Here is a 25,480-nt window from a genome sequence, read left to right as displayed (position 1 = left end):
TTAGCACAGCTTGTATTTCTCCTTGAAGTTTAGAGTAAGATTATCAATAAATGCGACTCGTTTAAAACAATTAAACAATCAAAATAGGGTGAATCTCACCCCACTGCCCGACCTACAATAGACTTGACCCTGTTCTCCGGCATCAGTTGTTTATCTTTCTGTGATTTGTAACTTGGAAGTTTTAAAAACAAATCAAAATCATGTAGTTTGAAAGCAAATCGGTCCCTTAAACGAAAACACAGATAATACTTTCTTAGTTATGTTTTTTGTGTTTTTTCAGGGGGTGTCATACAACATGAATGATTTTATTTTCATCTGTTTCTAAAATTCCCTACATAAAACAAAAACATGTTTTTGAACTCTTTTTTTTCAAAGGCAAAAGCAAGTTTGTTTTGTCTTAAAGAACTAGCACATGTTTTAGAAACCATCAAAATAATAGTTTTTTAAACAAAAACAAATTTTGTAGTATAAAAATTTTTTGATTTATATAACATGATATTAAATAACCAAATGAAAACATGTTTTTGAAACTAGAAATTCAAGTATGATTTTGGTTTCAGTTTTCAAAACAGAAAAACACATACAGAACCAAGAATATTTTTTGTGTTTTCGTTTTGAAAAACAAGTTGTTTTCAAACCATGGTTTTGAACAATTCATATAGTAGAATGCCCCCTTATTTTTTTTCTTTTTTGTTTTTATTTTATCAAAACAAAACAGGATTCAAGAAGATGCCTCATTTTTTTAGATTTTAGGAACAAACGAAAACAAAATAAATCATGTTGTAACTTGTTACTTGTAAGACACCACCTTATCTATTGAATTTTTTCTTCCAATAATGGTATTCCCATAATTTTACTCAGCCCAACAGTCACAAGTGACCCACGATACATCAAGGCTATAACTTCAAGGTATTGATATAGATATAGATGGCACCATTATTCTCCCTTATTCTTTTGGGAGAGTTGGGATCTCTTTATCTACAAACTCTTTTCACATCCTTTGGAGTGCATTAGGAGATAATGAGGAGATGTTATATTTGTTCAATAAGTTTTTCAAATCCAGTTTGGATCTCCTGTCCATAAGAACTCTGCCTACGTCTACCCACATAACATGGGGAACATCTCATCATCCTACATAGTATTATGTAAGGGAGATATTCCAATACATGGAATAGTGTGTTGTGGATAGACGTGGGCAGAATTCTTGTAGGCAGGAGATCTGGAGTCTCCCTAATCTATTATCTCCTATCAACAAAACTCCCTCCCAAATAACTTCCAAGATGATTATTAACTTGGCTGTTGGGGCCAACAGTATTTTCTGGACTGGGCACGTTTTAGGAGTTCACCAATTCACGGCGCAGTTTTGATTTTTAATAAAAATAAATTAATATATAATTATTAATTTACCTATTCTCATGGTAACTGGTATTCCTAGAAAATTTCTCAACAGCATGGGCTGTTGGCCCCAACAGTTAAAAGTCTTTCGGTCTTGAGGTGGGTTCCAATCGGGATCTTCGCACCTCACACCAACCACACGTTGAAACGTGTTGGAAGGGGATTTGGGTATATATCTCCCTTTGTCATTTCATTTCATGGGAGATGTTCCCAATATTATAAACTAAACTCAACCTGTCAAAGTCAGTTGGTTATACATCAGCTCATCCCCTTCATCCCTTCATTCGTCCATTTTCCCCCGTTATAAGCTTACTATACAATGGTTTGCTTTCCCTTGATCCCTTCTACCATCTTGTTTTTTTCTTCCGTCCCGCTCATTATAGCAAGCAAGCAACAATGTCGACCCCGAGCTCGCTCAAATCTGCCGTACTACTGGAGCAGATGAAGCTCCATCTCGCCACCGACGCTGGTAAACAACTCACCAAGAAAATCGGCCTTGTTTATCAGATCAATATCGCCCCTAAGGTCTTCCTCTTCTCTCCCTTTCTTTTTCTTTCTGTCTCTGTTCCCAATCCAAAACTCTGACCCTAGTTTCTTTGGGTTTCTTTTATTTTTCCTGCCTGGCCAGAAAATGGGAGTCGATGAGCAGATTTATGTGGTTGACCTCAAGAAAGGAGAGGTTACTGAAGGTTAGGGCTTTTCTTTATCTTAATTTGATTGAAACAATTGAAGAAATCCCTTTGTTTTCATAGAATGGATGTAAAGTTTTTCAGGCTGAGATTTTTCAGAGCTGCCCCTTTTTTTCAATTTCTTGATTTAAATGCAATGAAAGGGATGAAAACATGGCTCAAATGTTTCAGCCTGAAAATTTTTTTGTGTTCATTTCATGCAAACGTGGCCTTTGAACAAAATGCGAGAAAAAGTTATGCTTGTATATTCAATGAGTCTGGTCTTTGCTTCTGGTTTCTTCTTGAACTGAAACAATCAAATTGATCATAACCTCAACTTAACAAACCCAAGAAGAAAGCAAGGGAAAGGGTGAAGAAACGTAAATTCTCTTTCAACCTATCCTGTCTCCGTTCCGCTTCATTTTCTTCTAAAGAAAAGTTTCTGAATTGGCATTGCTCTTTGATGATTTTGATCTGTGATCTAGTTATACAAGCAAATTTAAATTGGAACAGTTCAATAAAGATTTGGCTGTAAGAATTCAGAGTTTCCACTTTGTCTGTCTGTCCAAATTTTTGGAAACTAGGTTCGTATGAAGGGAAGCCCGATGCCACGTTTTCCTTCAAGGATGACGATTTTGTTAAGGTTGCTACTGGGAAGATGAACCCACAAATTGCTTTCATGAGGTGAGATCATCCCTATAATATCAGAAGTAATTTCAGAACTGTGACGAAGATGAAGCTCAATTGTTTTACTTATGTTTTTTAAATCGATGAATGCAGAGGCGCCATGAAGATTAAGGGTAGTCTGAGTGCAGCACAGAAATTCACTCCGGACATTTTTCCAAAGCCTTCAAAGATGTAATAAGAACCATAGAAAGAGGGAGCTAGTCGTGCCAAGACTGTTTCCCTTTGAATCCTTGAAATTGAAGTTGTTAGATGCTTTCAAAGAAACATGTTATTAGACTGAAATGTCTTTAATTCTATGCTGTAACCTGTAAGATCATAGCCAATTAGCTCATCTTTCATTTACATACTGTGGCCCGTTCCCAAATCCCAATTTCTAATTTACAAAAGCTTCATTTTGCTGAGCTCATCAACTGCAACTACTCACGGAATTGACCCATGTTTTGATTGGCCAGCCAATCCCAAATCTCTAAGAACATGGAATCTGAATCTCCTGTATATTTGGCCAAGTACGAATCATGAGCTGCCATTAAAAAGTTTATCAATCTAAGACAAGATGCATCAATTGGGCACAACAGAAATCTAACTCTCTAGAAGCTGTTTACTAAACTTAGGTTGCCTTTGAATAAGCTTCAAGATTTGTGATTTCAAACGGCAAAGCCCCAATTTTAGCCCTGTTTAAAAAAGTGTTTTTATAATAATTAGCTTTGAGATTTGGGAAAGGAGAGGTTTCTTGAAACACTAAATTTTTGTTTCTTGAATTGCCTCAGTGATCTTACATCACCCTGGTGAGATGGTACATTGAAATTTGAAAAATCTGATTATTTTTTGAGAAATCACACATTGTCATTATAAATATGTTATAATATTAAGCCAAATCACTATAAACGCCCAGTCAACCTGTATCTCTTTTTTTTGTGTTTCTTAAAAAAACAGATGAAATAAATCACTTGTGAATTAGGGCCCACTTCTGAAATAGAAAGGTTGTAAAATGCACCCGTCCCAAGCATCCCCAGAGTGTTTCTCGCATTTTAGCCACACATTGGGAATATCTCCCATGTTTGAATTTATCATTCATGGGGAGATATTTCCAATACAGGGTGGGATGTGGCTATGAAGTCAGTGTGAGAAGCATTCTATGAAGAGCAGATCCCAATTCATAATAAATATATAGGAGATTGGATTCAGTCCTCACAAGACTACTCACACCGTTCTCATAGTCCTTTGCAGCCTTGCATTGGGATTGGAAATATCTATATTCCCCAATATATAGCTGCAAGGGACTGCGTATCTGCCATGTGCAGATACAGATCATATTGTGTTAAGAAACAATTTTTTGTTGTGAGCAGATCGCAGATCTGGCTTCGTCGTAGAATAATTATTGAGTGTTCATTCACGAATCTGGATCTCTGATCTCTTGCACTCTACTTTGGGGTGAGACGGGATAAAATTTTATTCACTTTTTTACGGGTCAGCCATGCGTAGCACTGGTATCTCAAATGTGCCAAGTCATAAAAAAGGTTTCGCCCCTCACCCCTTTTTAAGTGTAATAATAAGAATTATTTTTTATATACATAAAATTGCAAAAAATTATTTTAAAATGGACACAATTATTATTATTATTATTATTATTATTATTATTATTATTTAAAATTATTGGTGCAAAACATTTATATATTTACTATTACATACATGAAAAATATAAAAGGGTAAGTTACAAAGACCCTTTGTACTTTCAATTTGCGATAAAGACCCCCTAAACTTTAACCATTAGACAAACAAAACCCCCCTTCATTAGCACTCCGTCAGTTAAGTTCAAAAAAGATTCACATATGACTGTTCAAAGATTTTCAAATGTCCAAATTATCCTTTTCTTTAATTTATAAAATTATCTTAATTTGTTTTTTACACTTTGTAATGATCATTGTCTTCTCCAATGAAGAAAATTCATTTATAGAAAGAGAAAGAAGAGATCAACAACTTAAAACTAGAAAATCATAGCATGTTGTTTTTTCAATCACTTTATTGAAGCAACATATCTCCATTTGGGTCAATTAAGTTTTAAGAAATGGCAAGAAAAAGAAAATAGAGAAAGTTTAATGGGATATTTTGATAATTTAATGCCTCCCTGTTCCTGACTTAATGGCCAAGGGGGTATTTATCAGAATGTAAAAGTTCAGGGAGATATTTGTCGTATATTGAAGCATAGAAGGGCCTTTGTCACTAACCCCATAATACTGGGGGTCTTTGTAATTTAATACTCCAAACTTTGCCTTTTTATCTTAACACGGCTAGCTGTTAAGGGCATATTTGAAAGAACTTTCACAGAGCAGCTTCAAGCTTTGCAAGAGGGGCCTTCACATGAAAAGCCTAGAAGCTATGTAAAAACTGGAGGCTAAGATGCCTTTTAACAGAGCAGCTTCTAGCTTTGGTGCTATCATTATAATCAATCGACTTTGCGATGAAAGCTAATTTCAGTAGCTTCCTCAACGTGGCTTAAGCAGTCAACGCAGCTCAATCAAAGAGCTGAAACCTTGGTAGGAAAAGCGAGTAGGAAACCTGGGCTCCGATCAACCTCCGCTTTCTCTCGTTTTCTTTTCGAGTCATATTCCGTTGCCCTTTGTCTGTCCCTCCCTCATTCCCCACCGGCAACGGACCCCCACCCTCTGGTCCGCTCCCTTCTCTCACACTCACTGAAAAGCCACTTATTAGGGAGTTAGGGTGAACGCTATCTCGTGCAATTCTCCTAGTCTTATTCTTATCGCCAATTACATCTTCGTAGCAGATACTTCTCGAGCTCAGGCGCCATTGATCCACCAATTGATGCTTCTCTCCCAATTATCGGTTGAATTTTTCTCATGGACTCGATCTGGAGCCACAATGGCGTGCCGGAAGCTTTCCATTTCTTCATAGCTATCTACTTTGCTGTAGGTTTTGTTGCCGCTAGGTTCTTCTTGGACACCTTCATATATCGTGTAAATACATCCTTTTCCTTGTGTTATTTTTTTTTTTCTGTATCTGGTAATATTGACATGAAGTAGCTTTGCTTTGATCTTGTTGGGTTGCAAATGTAATCAAATTTTGGTTCAAAAGGCGTTTTTTACCAATGATAAAGATTTCTGTTATTAATATGGAGTTACTCAAGTGAATGTGTGTCTGTGGAAACTTGAACTGGAATGCTTTAGACAAGACGAATCCAGCTCAAAATATCATTTCAAATGCCCGCTCTGTTTTTTTCTTTTACTTATATGCCATTTTCTTTGCTTTTAGCATTTAATTGACAAAATGCATGCATGGTCTCTGATAGTCCGGTTACGTTCTATACGGGCATACAGTTCACATGCACAAATATGCTCGGTTTAGAGAATCTAGTCAATCTATCTACAGAAAAAAAAAAAAAAAAAAAAAAAAAGACGAAACGTTAGATGTGGGAGAGGATCATTTCGTTATTCGGTGGGTAACATAGAGTCCAATACAGTTCCATACAGCGGCTATCTATGGCTTCAATTGTTCTCCTATTTAAATTGGTTTTGTCATCAATCAAATAATTGCCAACGCCGTTGGTGAGAGCACTTCATTAGCCTGCTTTTCTTTAGTTGCTTTAGCTGCTTCTATTGCACGGATATTTAGATAAGTTTGAGCTTGTTATTGCTATTGACGAAAATGCTCCAGAATATTATTTTTAGCCACTTCTATTACTGTAATTTAAGATATGATTAAGCATGTCATTACAAATTATAATGAGGGCTAGTAGTTAATGTCTTTTGCCACTTACATTATCATGAAACCATACAATACTGATATTTCTGGTTATTTCATTAAACACTTAGGCTATGTTTGATTTGAAGGAAAAAGTAGGGAAATGTAAGGAAACCTTTACAAGCCTTGTATAAGTTTCCCTGCCTTTCCCTTCCTTTCCTTACTTTTTCCTTCAAACCAAACACAGCCTTAAGGATTGAAAAGGACTTCAGTTATGGTTCTTGTTCTACCATTAGGTTAGTAGGTCAAACTGAAGGATGGATTAAGCCAATGCCCCAAAAATCCTGAACAATTAAGCCTTATCCCAGTTGTATATGGTTAGATAGAAGAATCCCATTTTTCCATTCCACTCTGTCAAGGACCATTTCCATTGTTAAATTATGACCCTTCAACTTGCAATATGTCACTTCTTAATTCTTACTTGTGCAGTAGACCATCTTCTATGGACATGCCCAAAACCATCTTAGTGTACTTGCCCTTGTTTTATCACCTGTTGGGGCCACTCCTAGGTTCCTAGAAGTGCACTAGTTTCTAACTCCTTCCCCCCTTTTTTTTTAATTTTTTGACTCATCCATCTTGACATCTGAATCTCTACCAAACTAGTTTTTGTTTTGTGGACATTGCTTCTTGACTACCCAAAACTCTGCTCCATTAAAAAAAAAAAAAAACTCTAGAAGTACTGTTCACCAAAATGCCCCATGATGAAAGACAGAATATAGTCATTTACATGCTCAGTTGTCAATTGTCATAAGATTACCAAGTTGACATTACAAAAGAACTCAGAATCTTTATCCAACCTTTTGAGGTTGGCTACATGTATAAGCTCAACTCTCTTTCCCTATCTCACATAACACACAGAGTACATACATGTAGAGAAGTGCTTCTCATAGCATGCATACATGTTTTTATCAATATATTAGTTTCATCTGAATTCTTTATCACTTAAGTTTCTTTGATTTTACTTACCCTTTAGGTAATGGAATGGCTTCTATGAATTTAGTGGATCAAATGGAAGACATTGTCAATTTGTTTGCTATGACAAAACACTACTGACGTTGACTTATATTATTTGATACTTTAAATTCTAATCCTTCAATGTTCTTTCTGATTATATTTTCTTGCATTTTTCTCTATTTTCCAGAGGCTGGCTATTTGGTTGTTGAGTACTGGAACTGCTCCAGTAAAGATTAGTGAGGCTAAGCGGGCAAAGATAGTAAAATGCTCAGAGTCTATGTGGAAGCTAACATACTATGCCACCGTTCAAGTATGCGTTCTTAAAATTACCTACAATGAACCCTGGTTCAGAGACATAAAAGAATACTTCAGAGGCTGGCCAAATCAAGAGATTAAGTGAGTGCTAAGTTTTTGTTTTCTTGGATACATCCTATTTATTGAGTATATATTCTTCTTTTTTTGTCACTTAAAGATGGGAGTCAGAAGTCTTTTGTATTGTCCTGTGCATTGTCTGGTATTTCAGGTTTTATTAAATGTTCAAATTAGCATGAAGTAGCTCAGGCCTGGAACAAGAAAAATGAAAAAAAAAAAAAAAAGAGATCTATGATTTGGGGTAAGTCCTAGGAGAAACTGAGAAACTGGAGGTTTTTCTTTTTCTTTTATTTTTGGCATAGGACTATTGAGTTGTTGTAGAGTCCACTAACCCAGGTGCATTCTACAATCTGCACCTCACCTAAAATCTCCCATCCATGAAGTGTGGTGTAATCAGCACCTTGAATCTGCATCTCACCTAGAATTGCTCATCCATGAGAGAATAATTTGTTTTCTCCTAAAATTTGGTTTCAGAGGCAAAATTGTAATTTCCACCAAGCGATATAGTAGAAATCACTGATTGTAGATTTAGTTGAATTTCTTGTGAAAGGAAAAGGGGAGGAAGATAAATATTTCGGTAGTAGAGAAGAAAAGAGTAGGAAGTCAACCAGGACTCTTGAATTAACCCTAGCTGCCAACCCCTCATTATATTTATACTTAACTTAAAGGATGAGATATTACAAGGATGCCCTTAGTAGGGCGGCTACTAATGTAGATGAACAATCACAACTTAAAAACATAAACTAATGGGCCTAAAACCCAACAACTTCCTAACTAAATAGCTTAAAATAAGAATAAAAAATAACTAGGCCCAACTCAACACTCCCCCTCAAGTTGGGAGTAAATGTCACACATTCCCAACTTGCGTAGGTCATGCTCCAGCTTGTTCTTTAGAACACCTTTTGTGAGAACATCCGCGAACTGCTGATCAAAAGCAATGTATGGAAGACAAACTTCTCCAGAAGTTACTCTTTCTCTGATAAAATGTCTATCCACTTCAATGTGCTTAGTTCGGTCATGCTAGACTGGGTTATGGGCAATGTTAATTGCTGTCTGGTTATCATAGTATAACATCATAGGTTCTTCTGCCTGTACACTAATTTCTTCTAATAGGGAACGGATCCAGAGAAGTTCTGAAACTCCATGTGCCATGGCCCTGTATTCAGCTTCAGCACTTGATCTTGCCACCACTATTTGTTCTGCTGAGATGTTTGAATGAACTGTTCATATATTGCCCGTGGTACACTCACCATTTCTTGCCCGGAAGCACAAGTGTATGTGGAGGGGGTTGGGGCAGTTTGCTGGCTTTCAATAATTGTGCTACTACTCTTAGATGTAACATGGTTAGCCCAAGTGCTGGGTGGACCACACAAATCATAGCAGAAATTAACTGTGTGCCCCTCTAAGCCACAATGTGTACATTTTCTCTGAGCATTACCCCTTCCTTTTCCACGGCCTCCCCCTGATTCTCGGCCTCCAGTCCGGCCACTAGCCCAGTTAAACATGTGTCCACCACGATTGCTTGGAGGGCCACTGCTGCCACCACCACTTCTACTTCCACGACCACTCCCTTTAGTCACTACCAAACCAGATCTATCAGAGAAGGAAGAATGTTCCACTGGCTCAATGAATGTCCTATTAAGACAGGCAAAAACTTCTTCAAGTAAGGGGAGAGTTGATCCCCCCAATATCTGTGCTCTGACAGGCTCATACTCAGCCTTCAAGCCCACAAGAAACCTAGTCACATCAAGTTGTTCATGTTGCTGTTGTTGGATCTGGACATCTAATGTTAGAGGGTGATACACATTTAGCTCATTGTGGATGTTCCTCAAACTTGCATAATACTCTTCTAAGCTTTGACTTCCTTGCTCCAAATTGAAGTACTCTTGGTATAACTGATATACCCTAGTTGTGTTGTCTTGTCCAGAGTACAACTTTTTAGCATGATCCCAGATTTCTTTGGTTGTATCTAGGAACATGAAGTTCACACTAATCTTTGGTTCCATGTTGTTCCAAAGCCATGTCATTATCTGTGCATCATCTTGTTCCCAATCACTGAACCCAGGAGAATCAGATGAAGGTTTTTCCTCCCTCACATGTTTTACTTTCCTCTTGGCCTTCAAGAACACCTCCACAGATTTTGCTCATGGTACATAGTTCTCACCATTCAACTTGACGGATGTCATTTGAACACTTAGATAATTTGAAGAAAGCATGATGCCTGTTTTGTTGTCATTCCTAACTATAGTTGAAGCCATCTCAATTATTTCTCCTTTGAATGCACACCACAATCTCACACTCGTCACAAGACTTATCTCACTTATGATACCACCAACCCACTTTCTTCAGCTGCACATTACACACTACACTCTAAAGTTGAAATCATTCAGTCAACACATCAAACACTTGGATTGCACACTGCAGGACCATTTACCATCAACACACCACAACTAAAATTACTTAGTCATTTCATTGAACACTTGTTCTTCATACTGCAGAACTAATTACACACAAGGTCTAGGGGTTCACTTTTAAGCATTTAGAATCATAGATATGTCAGTCACCACAACACAATCAACACTACACCACTGCTATCGTGGACATCAGTAGTCTACTACTCTTCTTTCAGCACACATGCGAGCAAGAAAACACAAAAAAAACATGACTAATATGTGTATCAGTTTCACCCAGCACCACAACAACTAACTTTTGAAGCACACAAAAAAAATCAGCATTCACAGTCCATTTCTGAACACACGATAGCAATGTCCATACTTGTATACGTCCAACCCTTTTCGTACACTGAATAGAGGGTCTAGTATACCACTTCAATGACCACAACAACATCGGCCAGAGGCATTCTCACCTCCAGGCCCTCAAAACGACAATTCCTTTTCAACCCTTTATCGAGTCTTCAATCAGGTCAGTTGTAGGATGATGAAACCTACTGTGAAGCTAGCGGCGAAACCAGGAAGAAGACAACAGCAAGAAAAAAAACACGTGACCTTAATGCTCTGATACCATGTGAATAAACCCTAGTTGATTCTAGGTCAAAGTAGAGAAGAAGAAAGAAGAAAGAAAAGAGAAAGAAGGAGAGGAGAAGAGTGTTCGGCCAGACTAGAAGAGTGGATGTTCAAAAGTCACTCTCCTAGCCGACTCACTTGACTTCTATTCATAAAACTTGAGTTACAAGAAAGACAATTTTGTCCCTCATAGAAGATGGGACACATAACTTAAACTCAGATAGAATAGACATTTCACTTTCAATAAGATACATTAGAATGACCAAAATACCCCTGACTCGAGCATTCTAACAATTCTGATCAATAGGGGTATTGATTGCCTTCGCTCCAAGCTTCTCTATCTCTTGAAGAAGATCCAAGACATACTTCCTTTGAGAGATAAAAATTCCATGTTTTGATCTTACAACTTTAATGCCTAGGAAGTATTTCAGTTCTCCAAGATCCTTAATTTCAAATTCTTTATGTAGATTCCTTTTCAGATAATCAATCTCACTTAGGTCATTCCCCGTGACAACAATATCATCCACATAAACAATTAGGATTGACACCAAAGATCCCCTACGCTTTACAAACAAGGTATGATCGGATTGAGTCTGAGTGTATCCAAAAGCAATTAAGGCCTTTCTGAATCTGTCAAACCATGCTCTGGGAGATTGTTTCAATCCATAAAGTGACTTCTTAAGCTTGAATACCTTTCCCTTTTCAGTATCATTGTAAAAGCCAGCAGGAAGATTCATATACACTTCCTCTTGCTGATCCCCATTTAGGAAAGCATTCTTCACATCAAGTTGAAACAAGGGCCAAGAGTATGAGGCAGCAAGAGAAAGAAGTATCCGAACAGAGGTCATCTTTGCAATCGGTGCAAAGGTCTCTAAGTAATCAACACCATAGGTCCGTGTGTACCCTTTTGCAACAAGTCTTGCCTTGTACCTTTCTATATTTTCATCTGCCTTATATTTTACTGTGTAAACCCATCTGCATCCAACTGTCTCCTTGCCTTCTGGTAGATCCACAATGTCCCATGTCTGATTCTTAATCAAAGTTGTCATCTCTTCCTGCATGGTTGTCTTCCACCCAGGTTTGGAGAGAGCCTCACTAACACCATTGGGTATAAACACCGAGTCAAGGGAGGAAAGAAAAACACGGTAGAAAGGAGAAAGTCCACTATAGGATAAGTACTGTGAAATACAATGAGCAGTATACTTTCTCTTCCCTTTTCTGAGAGCAATAGGAAGATCAATGTTATCTGTAACAAGGTTAGTAGAATCAATGGGAACTGAAACAGTAGCGGGACCAAGAGGAATACTTGAATCCATGTCAGCCGAATCTGGAGTCTCCAAGGAATTGACAAGAAGTGATGTGAGTTATGTTGCAGTGGAATCAACCTCCTTGTGAAGTCTCTATCGTAAGTAATGTTGAGAAGCAGGACGCAAAGGAGGTGGTAAGGTAGGTGACACAGGATGGTCAAGCACAGGAGTAGACACAAGGACTGGAACTGGGAGAGGAATAGACTGCTGACTCACTTCCCCAAAACACTTCCCCTGGGAAGGATTCTTTGAAAAGAAATCTGTGGATTCAAAAAAAGTGACATCCATGGTAACATATCGGCTCCTAGAGACTGGACCATAGTAGTAGTACCCTTTCTGATTTTCTACATATCCAAGGAAGACACACTTCTTTGCCTTGGGGTCAAGCTTTGAGCGGTGAGGACCAAGGACATGTGCAAAGCAGACACACCCAAACACCCTGAGAGGAATATGAAACATCTCCCCCTCAGGAAAAATGAGACTGAATGTGGTGTTGAATCCAAGTATACGAGAGGGCACCCTATTAATCAGATATACTGTTGTGAGAACTGCATTACCCCAAAACCGAACTGGAATTGTAGACGTGCTCATCATGCTTCTTGCAATCTCAACAATGCGTCTGTTCTTCCTTTCTACAACACCATTCTACTGTGGACTGTAGGGACAACTACTCTGATGGACAACACCATACTCTAACAGATATGAAGCAAGGTGTTTTTCAAAATATTCCCTGGCATTGTCTGATCTAAACACCTTTATTCTTGTTCCAAACTATGTTAGCATCATCTGATGAAATTGCCTCACCAAGGATGGTACTTCATCGCAGGATCTCATCAGGTAAATCCAAGAGTATCGTGAAAAATCATCCACAAATAAGAGAAAATATTGATAGCCTCCCATAGAAGGAACATGGTAAGGTCCCCACACATCCGAATGAATAACATCAAAAGAAGAACACCTTTTATTACTAGGTTTAAATGAATGTCTACAATGCTTTCCAAGTTGACAACCTTTACACTCCAGACTTGACAAACTAACAGACTCAAAAAGTTTTGGAAACAAAAGACTCAAAGAAGAAAAAGGTAAATGGCCCAAACAATTATGCCAAAGCATAATTTGACCTACAAACCCTGACTCGCTACCCCTACTGACATGATGACTCTGATGAGGAGGAAGAACATCCAGGAGGTAGATTCCATTCACTTCACGACCACTCCCAATCGTCTTCTTTGAATCCAGATCCTGCAAAATACAATGACGAGGAGAAAAAATTACTGAGTAGTTCAGGTTCTTAATCAAACTACTAACAGATAACAAATTAGTGTTCAATCTAGGAACATGAAGGACCAAGGGTAGAGAAATAGAATCACTAATCTTGACAGATCCCTTCCCAACAATAAGAACATGGGATCCATCAGCCGTGGAGACCCTATCTCTGCCAGAATAGAGCTGGTAAGAAGAAAAAATAGTAGAGCTATGGGTCATGTGCTCTGAGGCTCCGGAATCTATAATCCAAGGAGGTCCCTCCTTACCTGAAGTAGAAACATAATTTGCAGTGACGTGTGAACTACCTATGTGAGCAAAGGCAGTAGAGTGGACTCCACCAGTGCCACCTGTACCTTGTTGTCCGCTTGCTGCTGAACTGGAACTGGCTGTATCTCACTGGTTCAAAAGTTGCCCATACCTCTCAAGTTCGGCCCTTACTGCAGCAGCTGCAACAAACTCCAGAGCAGTTGTAGTAGGAGGGGTCGGAATGTCACCAGTAACTGCCATGTGTGCATTTCCCTTCTTATTTTTCAGTCTAGTCGGAACAAGATGTGGGTGAAGCTTCCAGCAAGTATCTCTTGTGTATTTGGGCTTCTTACAGTAGTCACAGATCAAATCTCTTTTATCTTCCTTCTTGATTTCACTGCCACCCCGATTTCCACTTTGTTTAGGTTTCATAGTACTCACCATGGCAGACTGATCAGAAACATGATTTTTCATCATCACATCTCTCCTGCTCTCCTCCCCTGACACAAAGGCATATGCCCGGGAGAGGGTAACACTATCCCTGGAAAGAAGACGTTGTCTTGCAATATCATACTCAGGATTAAAGCCAATAAGAAATTCAAACACCCTATACTTCTCTAGATGTTTTTGATAGGTAGTTGCATCCTTAGTGGTTTCCCAAGCAAATGCCTCTAAATGGTCAATCTCCTGCCACAGGGTTTTAAGGGCTAAAAAATAAGCTGCAACAGATCTATCTCCCTGCCTTGTAGAAATAATTTGATTTCTCTACTGATAAGCCCTAGCAACATTCTCCCTGTGAATAGGTTTCTGCAACCCCATCCCATATTTCCTTAGTTGTATTTACCCATAAAAAATCTTTACCTATATGGGGCAACATGGAATTACACAACCAAGTCATCACCATATAATTCTCCTGTACCCACTGGGAGTTGTTAGTTTCGGGTTTCACTTCCTCACCAGTGATATACCCTAATTTCCCGGGAGCACCAATGGCCATCTTTGCAGATTGTGACCATTCTAAGTAATTTGTGCCATCCAACCTAACTATAGTGATGGTCCTAGTCCCAAAAAAGGTCTCCAACACCTCTTCCCACTGGTCTCATTTCACTCCCGGGCTTATTTTCAACTCCGTAACCCTCCATGCTTCTAAAAAAATGTAAAGAAAATAGCTGAAATATGTAACAAGATCAAACAAAACACTTTTGGAACCAACAACACCTTTCTAGTGTCCTAGGCTGTCTTCCCACAAAAAATTCCTTTTCAGTGGAACGGGAGAAGAGAGAGAAGAGGCAGCCACTCTCTCTAGACTCCAAATCAAGCAGGACTTGAACCGCCCCTTACAGAAAACTCCAAGGAACCCTAAAAAATTAGGGCGCCACTTCCTAGGTCAAAATTGAAGAGTCCAACAGAAACAAGACTCTTCCCCTTTCTCCAGTTTTTCCTGATTTTGATGAGAAACCCTAGACCAGCTATAGGGCACACAGCTCTAGGGCTGCATGAGGAAACAACTCAAGGAACCTTCGGCCTGCTCCAATACCAAGTAGAAATCATTGATTGTAGATTTAGTTGAATTTCTTGTGAAAGGAAAAGGGGAGGAAGATAAAGATTTCAGTATTAGAGAAGAAAAGAGAGGGAGAAAAGAGTAGGAAGTCAACCAAGACTCTTGAATTAACCCTAGCCGCCAACCCCTCATTATATTTATACTTAACTTAAAGGATGAGAGATATTACAAGGATTCCCTTAGTAGGGTGGCTACTAATGTAGCTGAACAGTCACAACTTAAAAACATAAACTAATGGGCCTAAAGCCCAACAACTTCCTAACTAAATAGCTTAAAATAAGAATAAAAAACAACTAGGCCCAACTCAACAGATATTTTGGATCAATTTTTTATTGTTCTTTTTCTTTTTCCTTACAGGTGCTAATCAGCTTAGGAAGGTTTACTAAAGTCTAAAAAGTCTTAAGCCTTAAGTAATATTAAATTTGGAACCTATCGATAAAAAAAAAATATTAAATTTGGAACCTCATCATTTTTTAGGCTTATTATGGGGGCATTTCCTGCTGGGGTTGTTTCTATTTCCAGAAAGGTCTAGCAACAGAATCACCCCTAGAAAGAAGAATTGCGTTCTTCTTTGGTTGTTTCCCTGAAAACAATTTGAACTCTGACTAGTATAGATTCATGGAATATTCTACATTTCACAAAGCTACTTTTTGATGTTTCTGGTTATTTCATTCTCTTTTGCTGTTGTCATATAGAGGGCCTAGTTGAAAATGGAGATAACCACAACAAAAGAACAGGTTGATGACTGTTTTCTTGTTGAGACCATTGTGAAAAACAAAACCACTGTGCAAGGATCACTTTCCTTGGAATTGCTCTCAAGAGAAAATTACCCCATTGATGAACACAGCCCATAGATGGGTCAATTGGTCAAAGGTTCCCAGTTTGATGTAGGAACAAAGAAGCCAAAATTGGAAATATGAATTTTTATGTATCTCTGTATTTTTGATAGTATGGTGTTTTGGTAATTTCACATAATTTCTATAGGTCCAGCCTGGGAATTTGTTATTAGGTATAGTCTAGTGATGGGGTACGTAGTTAGTACTTAGTAAGTTACAGTAGTTTCTTTGAGTTGAAGTATGATAGTGATATTATTGTAACTTCCGTTTCTTGTACATTTTGGAGTGGGCAACTTCTAAAGTGTATATGTATATGTGCTATGAATGCAAAACATGGCTAATGAAATTTTGGGTGATATTTTTATTTTTGTTGTTAAGATTATTAATTCTTATATACCCCTGGGTGATTCTAGGTCCTTGTAGAGTGATTCCAAGTTCTTTTCTTCTTTGATTTTCTTCTCTCTTAACTTCCTCAAGAATCCTGCAACAACCATTGATCAGCCATTGAAGACCTTGGGAAAACATCATCAAAAACTTCATTAGAAGACTAATATTGATACTAGGTACATCCTTTCATTGATTTCCCCAGAGTCAAGATTTCATTTTTCAGTAACTGAATAGAACTTAAAAAAATGGATGAAATACAAAGAGGAAAAGGGCCACATATCCTTCCTACATGAATAATCATAAAAGCTAACCCCACTGTTGTTTTCCACTAATAATAGAACCCTCAATGACGAAAAGTTAAAACACAAGCAGTAAATCATGCCAGGGGGTGGGGGTAAGGCCCTTAGTACAATGATTTTCCATATACCCTTTCTTTTTCTAGTGTGTCATCAGGAGAATTTTCTAATCTTGGAATCCAGTAGAAAGATGCTTTTAAGCTAGTTGGGAAGAACCAGACATTTCTTACTTGTCAACAAAAAAAAAAAAAGAACCTTCCATCTCTTAGAGAGTGTCCTAGCAGCCATGAACCAAAACCACCATTTTTCATCCATCCTATGACTGTTTCTCAATTTCCCTCCACCTGTAGATGTGTGCAAGCCATTTTATGTCCCAGCCTTAAACCTTGAAGCAGTAATAAGGTTTTGGCCCTTGTCGAGTCTCCCTCAACAATAGGGCCTGATTCGCCTGAATATGCTAGCAAAATGTGTCCTTGACCATTTCTGAGTGTCCCACCAATACCAAAATTTTTGGTTTACCACTCAAAATCTTCTTGTTTTGACATTGTCTCTTATGCCAAAACCATTTTCGAATGTCTTTGTATTAGATCATCACCCCAATTCTTTATATCCTATAAATTTCATTCCAAAACTCCACCTAAAACTCCTGTTTTTACAAATTCTCAGGTTTCTCCATAAGATGTTTCATCCTTTTGTGTACAACATCGCTGGAGCCTTACCAAGTTTGGTGACTCCTAAGATCCCACACTCGGTGTCTAGGTGATCCATGTTTTTTTTAATGTTTTGAACCATGTAAAACTTGAGAATTATTACCTTCTCTTTCTCTTACCATTTTGTCTATTTCAATTTTTTCTATTTATTATGTAACTTGCATGAAACAATTTGTGCTCTCTGCTTTAGTTAATGTTGCCAATATGCATGCTTTATATCTCAGATGGTTGATGTTATCCTGATCTTCTAGGATTGAACATAAATTCTAGGAGGGTTATTTACTATAACTCCCCCTATAGTTTCACAAATTTACTTAAACCAATCCTATAGTTTTCATTTTACTACAACACCCCCAATAGTTTGCAACCTATTTACTTAATCGACCTTGCACTAAGAAGTGTCTGTTTTCTCATCTGAAAATAGTAACATGATCACCTAAACTGAATGCAAAATGTTCAAGGGCATGGGCCCATGATTATTTATTCCAAAATCACCCTTAACTCTTCTTTGTACAGAAAATAAAAGTGACCAAATAGAGTGGTTGCTCATGTCTTACTAGGGGAAAAAATGGTATTTTCATTTTTATTTGCTTTTGATTGAATTTCTTCAAATGAATGTTATAGCCAAAACTGTCATTTTCCACTGTCATCTAATGGAAGGTTGATTAAGTAAATTGATTGCAAATTATAGGGGTGTTTAGTAAAACTCAAACTATAGGGTAGGTTTTAGTGAATCCATGAAACCATTGGTGTGTTTTTAGTAAATGATCAGTGTTTGGCTTGTAACCAATGCTTCTGAATGTCTCTAGTTTTCTGGTAGCATGGAGTTGATAGTCTTCTAAGATTTTCTTTCTGAAGCTGACCTATTTCTTTGTTTAGGGTTCCCTTGAAGCTTCTCTATATGTGCCAATGCGGGTTCTATGTCTACGGCATTGCAGCCCTTCTTATGTGGGAGACTCGAAGAAAGGATTTCAGTATAATGATGTCTCATCACGTAATCACTGTTATCCTGATTGGATACTCCTACCTATCAAGGTATTAGTTTAGCAGTTTTATGGACCTAAATCTTTTATCCATGACAATTCTGCGTAACTACTTGATTTTCAAATTCACTTTGTCAATTCCTATTTCACCTGGGTGTCTAAAAGTTCCGCATGATACCCTCTGCTGATTCCTAATTTCGTTTGACAATGATTTTGTCAATTTTAGCCTACAAATCCCCTTTTTCTCTAACTTCTGCTGATAAGCAATAAAGCTCAAATTGTTGCATAGCATTTCTAATTAGCATTTGCTTTTTTTTTTCTACTCTTGTATATCATTCTTGTGTCTTTAGCTCGATGGATTACATCTATTGATCTATCTACTGTGAAAAATATTTTATTGCAATAAATAAGAAAGGGAAAGAAAAATTAGAATGGGATAGAAATCAGAATAGGCTAGACAAGATACCTATTGCCTATGCATATGTGATCATAATCTATATATACCCTAGAAAGGTGGATGATCAAAGCAACAGAAAACATCATACTCCCAACCCCCAGTTGGTCCATTTGCTAAAGATTTGGCAGATGTTGGCACCCAGAGGAACATTGATGCCAAAATGCTCTCTCATGTGATGTCGTAAGGAGTAAGGGCCATGGACTGTCTATAAATATCTTTCTATCATGACTACATCAAATCCAAACGAAAATATCAAACTGATCTTTTTTTGGAAGTGTCAGGGTGTCTACTCTAGTTAAGTGGAGTCCCCAGAGCAATCTAGAGTTGAGATGACTAGAAGTGCATTTCCCTTATAGGTTCTCAAGGTTCCTAAATCCTAAGATATGTCCCGTTGAGGAACAATCCTCAAAATTGAGCTGTTGGGCTCCATGAGGAGGTGAAGATAGCTACAAAAAAACAGCCTATCTATAAGCAAAGAATCTCACAACAATCGACCATCCTTGCACCAAATCATCTATCAAAATGTCACAGAAGTACTTTCTAGATGAAATATGTGCCAATCCCAAAGTGATGAGTGATCAGATCATAATCACCTGTGTGGTCCATGTAAGCAAAAGCCCTGATATTTCTCTCCTCCCAAATTGTCAATAATATTACTGCTTATGTGCTTCCAAATCCTGATAGCATAAGAGACGAAAATATGATGAGCTTCTCACCACTAAAAAAAGGTCATTACCCAATGTTGGTCCCATGCAGAAATGATGAAACAATATCCAGGTTTTTATGCTTTCATTGAAGCATCTCAAATGTATCAATCTCTAAGTGCACAATTTTCCCACTAAAAGGGACATTACATTAAAGGTGTTGCTAACAAGTATGTCTCGGAAATGATGGATTGGATATGAATCTAACCTTTGGTATATATTTTTTTCACAAGTGGCTGCTCCAAGAATCAAACCCACATTCTTGTGCTTGTCAGCCTGAATTTTTATCATTGCACCCATCAGTGGCCCCAGCTAACAGCTATTATTTTAGGTGATGGTCCCAACTAGAAAGCTTTACATGGAAAGGCCCGAGGTTAGGGGTGCTCAAGATAAAAGCCTTGAAGAAAGATGAGCAAGAAACACATCATAGAGATCAATAGGCCAAATAGGATATGGTCCAGGTGCTTGGGTATATTTGGGTTGAAATTATGTTTCAGCAGACCTCTGAAGGAAGCCTTGGAGAGTTGGTTTTGCAGGAGTGAAGAGAAGCCAAGCAGTATGGAATATGCTACCAGCTGAAGTGGTTTGAACTATATGAACCAAAAGAAACAATTGAATCTTTGAACATAAATTCAATCTGGATGAAGTGTTCATAAAAAAACATGGTTGGGAAGATTCTCTTTGTTATCTGTTCATACAAGCTTCAAGGGATTAAGCATAATATTTTTTTGACACAGTTTCACATGGATTAAGATTGGAATCCTGTTGTGTTGCTTCTATATGGGGCTTCTTGCATATCTTTGGTAGGGTGAGTTTACCTTGGATGATTCCTACCCTCGGTTACTTAGCCTATCCCAGAGTCACATGTCACTATCTCTTCCTGTCATTCTTCTTCTCCCCTTAAAGGCAATAATTGGAACCTTAACCTTAGAAGAACCTTAAGGGATGCGAAAAATGATGAGATTGAGGCATTAAGGGAAATCTATATCTCTCCTTCGTCTCCCAATCAACGCATTTGGAACCTCCACTTTGCTAGCAAGTTCTCAACCAAGTCTTTTTTTTAAGGATATGATTGTGGGAGATCTCAAACCCCCACTTCCCTTTTATGAAGACTTGATACTCTCATACTTATAGAGTTTGTTTCTTTGTGTGGGATGCATGCTTGGAGAAAATAAATACTTGTGACCTTATTCAGAAGAGGAATCAGGGAAAATTATGCATTTCTCCTCATGCTTGCATTTTGTGTCTTAATAATGGAAAATCTGCTGAATATATTCTTCCCCATTGCAGAGAAATCTTATTGGTCATAGCTGGATCGCTGTCTAGCACATTTTGGACTTTATTTGGCAGTGGTAAGGCAGAGGTCTTGGTAGAAGAGGAAAGATCTACTGAGCCACATCGATACATGTTGTGATGTGTGGTGTGTAGGAAGATAGAAACAATCACATTTTTTAGAACAAGGCTAGATTTCTTGAAGATATGACTACCCACATTACCAATTTATGCAATATGTGGACTGCAAATTTTTAGGAGATTAAAGGAATCTCTGTGGAGACCTACAAGGAAATGTAATTTAAAGGAATCACTTTGGCAACCCAGGTGATGTGGGTATTGAAGGAATGATCAAGGCAAGGGATTTTTTTTTTTTTTTAGTAGTATCTGTTAGGCTTTTAGTGGTCCTATTGGGACTGATGACACTACAAAGGCAGAGATTATGGCTGCTTTAACTGGAATCAAATTTGCTAGAAGTTTGGGCATCTTGAGTTTGGTCAATGAAGGAGAGACTGTAAACACTATCAACTGGTTAGGAGTGAAAGATGGTGGTCCTTGGGCTTGGAGGCTGGCTCACTACTTGGGTTTGGGGTCTATGATAGTGACTTTGCAGTTTGTATTAGATTCCTAGGAAACTGAGGTCCCATTTGGTATGTCTTTCCGCACGGTCTTTCAGCTGTTTACAAGCCAGGCAGATTGTGCTGCGGTCTTTTTTCTGTCTGGTTTGTAACAGGTCTAGCCACCAAAAGTTGGTGTGCCGAAAAGACGTGAGAAGCCCATTTTGGGCTGATTTCGGGAAGCTCCAAATGGAGCTTTTCGTGTCTTTCTCACTTTATTCTCACGTGGAAATACATGGAAAGACACATGGTAGCCAAACTAGCTTCGGGCTGCTCAGATCTTCATGCGAAAGCTCAATGCATCTTTTGACTGTCAGAGCTACCAGAAGATCTTCCCAAAAAGACTTGCCAAAAGGCCCCTGAATTCTTTGGTTGATAGTTTAAGTCTGGGGTTCATAGGATATCTTGTTGTAGTGATAGAGTACAGTTGTCTATCAGCTGTACATCATCTTGTGTACCTCTTTTCTGTTTAATGAAATTTCAGTTATCTTATCTAAAAAAAAACTTTATACTGTTAAAAAAACTGACATAGGATACTATATTCCACAAGGCCACACAAGAATGTCATCTAAGGTTTTTAGGGTGGATATAGCCTCAATACTCTAATTGTGTAGGAGATGGGAAATTTTTAAATTGTGAGATGGTGTAAAAGTCTGGAGAATCATAAAAAAGAAGGGTGTCACACTTGATGAAATTTAAGGACATTATTTTTCCATTAGTAATGAATGTTCATACATGATGCCAAAGTGTAATTTAAGACCTGAATACAGTTCAGATGGCCTGTAGCACCAGCAACATATTGCACAATGTTAGTAACACAGCCAATGCATTTCATTCAATACATAGATAAATAAAACGGATAATTTGATTAGGAAAGTTTAGTGTCATGAACCAAGTGTAATGTGGAAGTTTAAAATGTAAGAATTCCCTGAATAAGGTGTGTTTCCCACATGTACATGTCTTATAATGGTGTTTCACCCATCAATTGCCCGTTTGTGCAAGATTTTATGAGTTATGACCACCTTGTGATGGTGTAGGTGGATGTGGGTGTAATCTCTTAAGCTATGATATCCACATACTTGTACATGCCTGGTGTAGTGGTGTTGGATTCAATATGACCACCTTGTGGTGGTGTTGGGTTCAATTTGTCCACATACTGAATGGACATTTCTGGAGCAAATACATAAAACATCTTTTAAAAATCATTCTAAAATATCTGTATATATTAGAAACATAGAAGGTTAATTAAATTTAGAGTATGCAAGTATTGAGAAACAATACTTAGCTTAAAAACTATATATAGAAGCATAATCTAAGTATAATAAGTGGGATGCTTGTACCTTTATCCATGCCCAGGATCTTAGCAATTGGAGAATTGTATTCCTGTTCCCACATTCATGTTTATTTCAAAGTTTAATGGAAGTTTGCAGTAACAAGAAGTGATGAAAAAATATATTGGGCATATCCTGTAGGTTCTTCCGGATTGGCTCAATTGTTCTTGCTTTGCATGATGCAAGTGATGTGTTTATGGAAGCTGCTAAAGTATTCAAATATTCTGAGAAGGAGCTTGCAGCCAGCTTGTTCTTTGGATTCTTTGCTATATCATGGATCATACTACGGCTAATATTTTTTCCATTTTGGGTTATTAAAAGCTCAAGGTTTGTCTACACTATAGGTGCTATTATCTCATTAAAAGACTTCATTAGTTTATTGTTCCTTCAATTATCCTTTTATGATGGTTGTTATTTTCCAGCTATGATATCCGTGAATTCTTGGCACTGTCAGAGCCTTACCCAGCATTATTGTACTATGTTTTCAACACGATGCTATTGATGTTACTTGTCTTCCACATCTACTGGTGGATTCTCATATGCTCAATGATCATGAGACAGCTAAAAAATAGAGGAAAAGTAGGAGAAGATATACGATCAGGTAAAGACAATTATGAGCTTCACCAGATTTGTATTTGTTTCTAGTATTCAATCTCAAGAAAATAATCAATCTAAATAATACACCTATACAATCATACATACATTTGCGTGTGAAACAACTGTAATTAAGTCAGCTTTCTGGATTCTACCAGATATCTTTTCAAGACTTAATAGAGCACAGGTCATAGATATGTTACAAGTTGAAGGGGCTAGAAGGGCAAAGGGCAAACCAAAAAGGACATGAATAGAAATAGTAGGAAATGATTTAAGCACCAATAATTCAACAATGGATATGGCATTAAACAGAACGGACTGGCAAAACAGAATTCATGTAACCCACCCCATATAGCTGGGATAAGGCTTGGATAATGATGATGATATCTGCTTTTCTTTCTTCCTCCTTTATTTTCTATTTCTTCCTAGATAAGAGCATGTTATTGGGTGTACATCTCCCAAAACCGTTTTACTAATTCCATTCTTTCCCTTGAGTAATAACCTTGATCCATTTAAGACAGTGTTTGGCATTGCTTATTGCCTGAAAAGTCCAGTTTTAAATGGGTCTCTTTTAAAATTCCAGTTTTTTTAACTGATTAAAAAAGGCCCATTTCTTTAAGGAGGTTTTAGTTTTTGGTTTGTGATTAAATTTAAAGGTGCAGGGGTAAGGCTGCATACATCTATCCCTCTCCAGACCCCCATTGGCTAGAGCCTCATGCACTGGGCTGCCTTTTTTTTAAATACAATGGCTGATTTTAAGATTTGAACAGGGTTAATAGTTCATTCAACATGCTCTATAGCAAGATGAGTGGCGTAAAGTTGGTACTTTGAAGTTCTCACTAAAATTTCTGAAAGAGCATGGATTTAAAAACCATTTTCCAGATAAGTTAAAAACTTAAAAGTAGCCCAGTGCCGCTTCAGCGCATCTTATTTTCACTACTAAACTTTTTGGTATTGAAAAAAGTATCTATGTTTTTTTGGTTATCATACACCATGATAGCCATTATAGAGAATCTTTGAATCCAAATTGCCCGAAGTGGCTTTTGAAAGTGCAATGCTATTCAATAAATAAATAAATAAATAAAATGAGACATGTTTTACAAGAAGGTATTGGTTGTCTGGGCATCACACACTGCACTTCTTTTTAGTTGACTCTCTTTTATACCTTAGTGCAAGCACCAGGGATCAAAGCCAGATAAACCATCACCTAAGCAATGTTTTTATAAAGAATATAAGAGAACACGTTGATTTGCTATTTTGCCTTTATGCGTCTTTATTATGATTGTTATGAAGCAATATTTATTTTAGTCTTGTGGTTACTAATACAGATTCAGAGGACGGAGACTAAATGGAGGTGGAGACTTTTTTTATCAAATTGTTATGATGGTGGAGATAGTTTTTAAAGATAATTCCATCCTATTTGAGGTTCAAATATGTATTCAATTAGTTTCTACAAGTGGAAATTTGTGTGGTCCTGATTTTTATTATTTACTCTTTTTTTATATCTTTATCTTTTCCAGAGAAACGAGTCAGACCACCAAGTGTTTTTTTTTTCTTGATCACTTTGGTGTATATTAGGTTTTTTCTGTATAATTATTTTATATGGATAGTTTATGTTTAAGATGATTCTTTCCAGAAAAAAAAATGCAATAGTTGCATTCAAATTTCCGCACCAGAATTTCTTGTTCTTCTAGGGGTCGGTACAATGTATTTCAATGAAATACAGGATGTAATTAGAGCAGCTTGACAACAGTGGCTGCAAGATATTTGATTGATGCTCTCATTGTGCAAGGCGAGAAAACTGATGGCAAAAAGAAAATTGGAGGCAAGGTTGAAAGTATTGATACGCATGTATGACATGATTCAATGGGGTGATGCACTTTGATTAGAGAAGATTTAAATTTCAAGATTTGGTATTAACTTTCGGTTCATTTTTGCAGATGACTAGAAATGTTCAAATCTAAATAAGGAGCTATGCAATTAGCCTGGCCAATGTCCAATTTGGCTACAGATCTACACAACAAGGTAGGCCCATGCCACTTTACTAATCACAAGTGC

At 37.6% G+C, this 25,480-nt stretch overlaps 2 protein-coding genes across 2 annotated transcripts; both read left to right on the top strand.

Moving 5' to 3' along the window:
- The first annotated feature begins 1,507 nt into the window (after positions 1-1,507).
- LOC148850329 (sterol carrier protein 2-like) lies at positions 1,508-3,092 on the top strand. The gene is made up of 4 exons (XM_088944831.1): positions 1,508-1,920; positions 2,024-2,084; positions 2,648-2,747; positions 2,844-3,092. Exons 1-4 carry the CDS (start codon positions 1,792-1,794, stop codon positions 2,923-2,925), a joined length of 372 nt encoding a protein of 123 aa, XP_088800957.1. The 5' UTR covers positions 1,508-1,791; the 3' UTR covers positions 2,926-3,092.
- A 1,956-nt stretch (positions 3,093-5,048) lies between these two features.
- On the top strand, positions 5,049-25,086 carry LOC148850328 (ceramide synthase LOH2-like). The gene is made up of 6 exons (XM_088945239.1): positions 5,049-5,722; positions 7,648-7,856; positions 18,344-18,499; positions 22,970-23,155; positions 23,251-23,429; positions 24,751-25,086. The coding sequence occupies exons 1-6, from the start codon at positions 5,606-5,608 to the stop codon at positions 24,768-24,770; spliced, it is 867 nt and encodes a 288-aa protein (XP_088801365.1). The 5' UTR covers positions 5,049-5,605; the 3' UTR covers positions 24,771-25,086.
- Positions 25,087-25,480: the final 394 nt, after the last annotated feature.

Source organism: Nelumbo lutea, chromosome 5 (assembly GCF_056320005.1).
Source record: "Nelumbo lutea isolate HS-2025 chromosome 5, American lotus-T2T, whole genome shotgun sequence".
NCBI classification, from domain to species: domain Eukaryota; kingdom Viridiplantae; phylum Streptophyta; class Magnoliopsida; order Proteales; family Nelumbonaceae; genus Nelumbo; species Nelumbo lutea.
The sequence above is the reverse complement of the archived record's forward strand: the minus strand, read 5'-3'. Positions and strand labels throughout refer to the sequence as shown.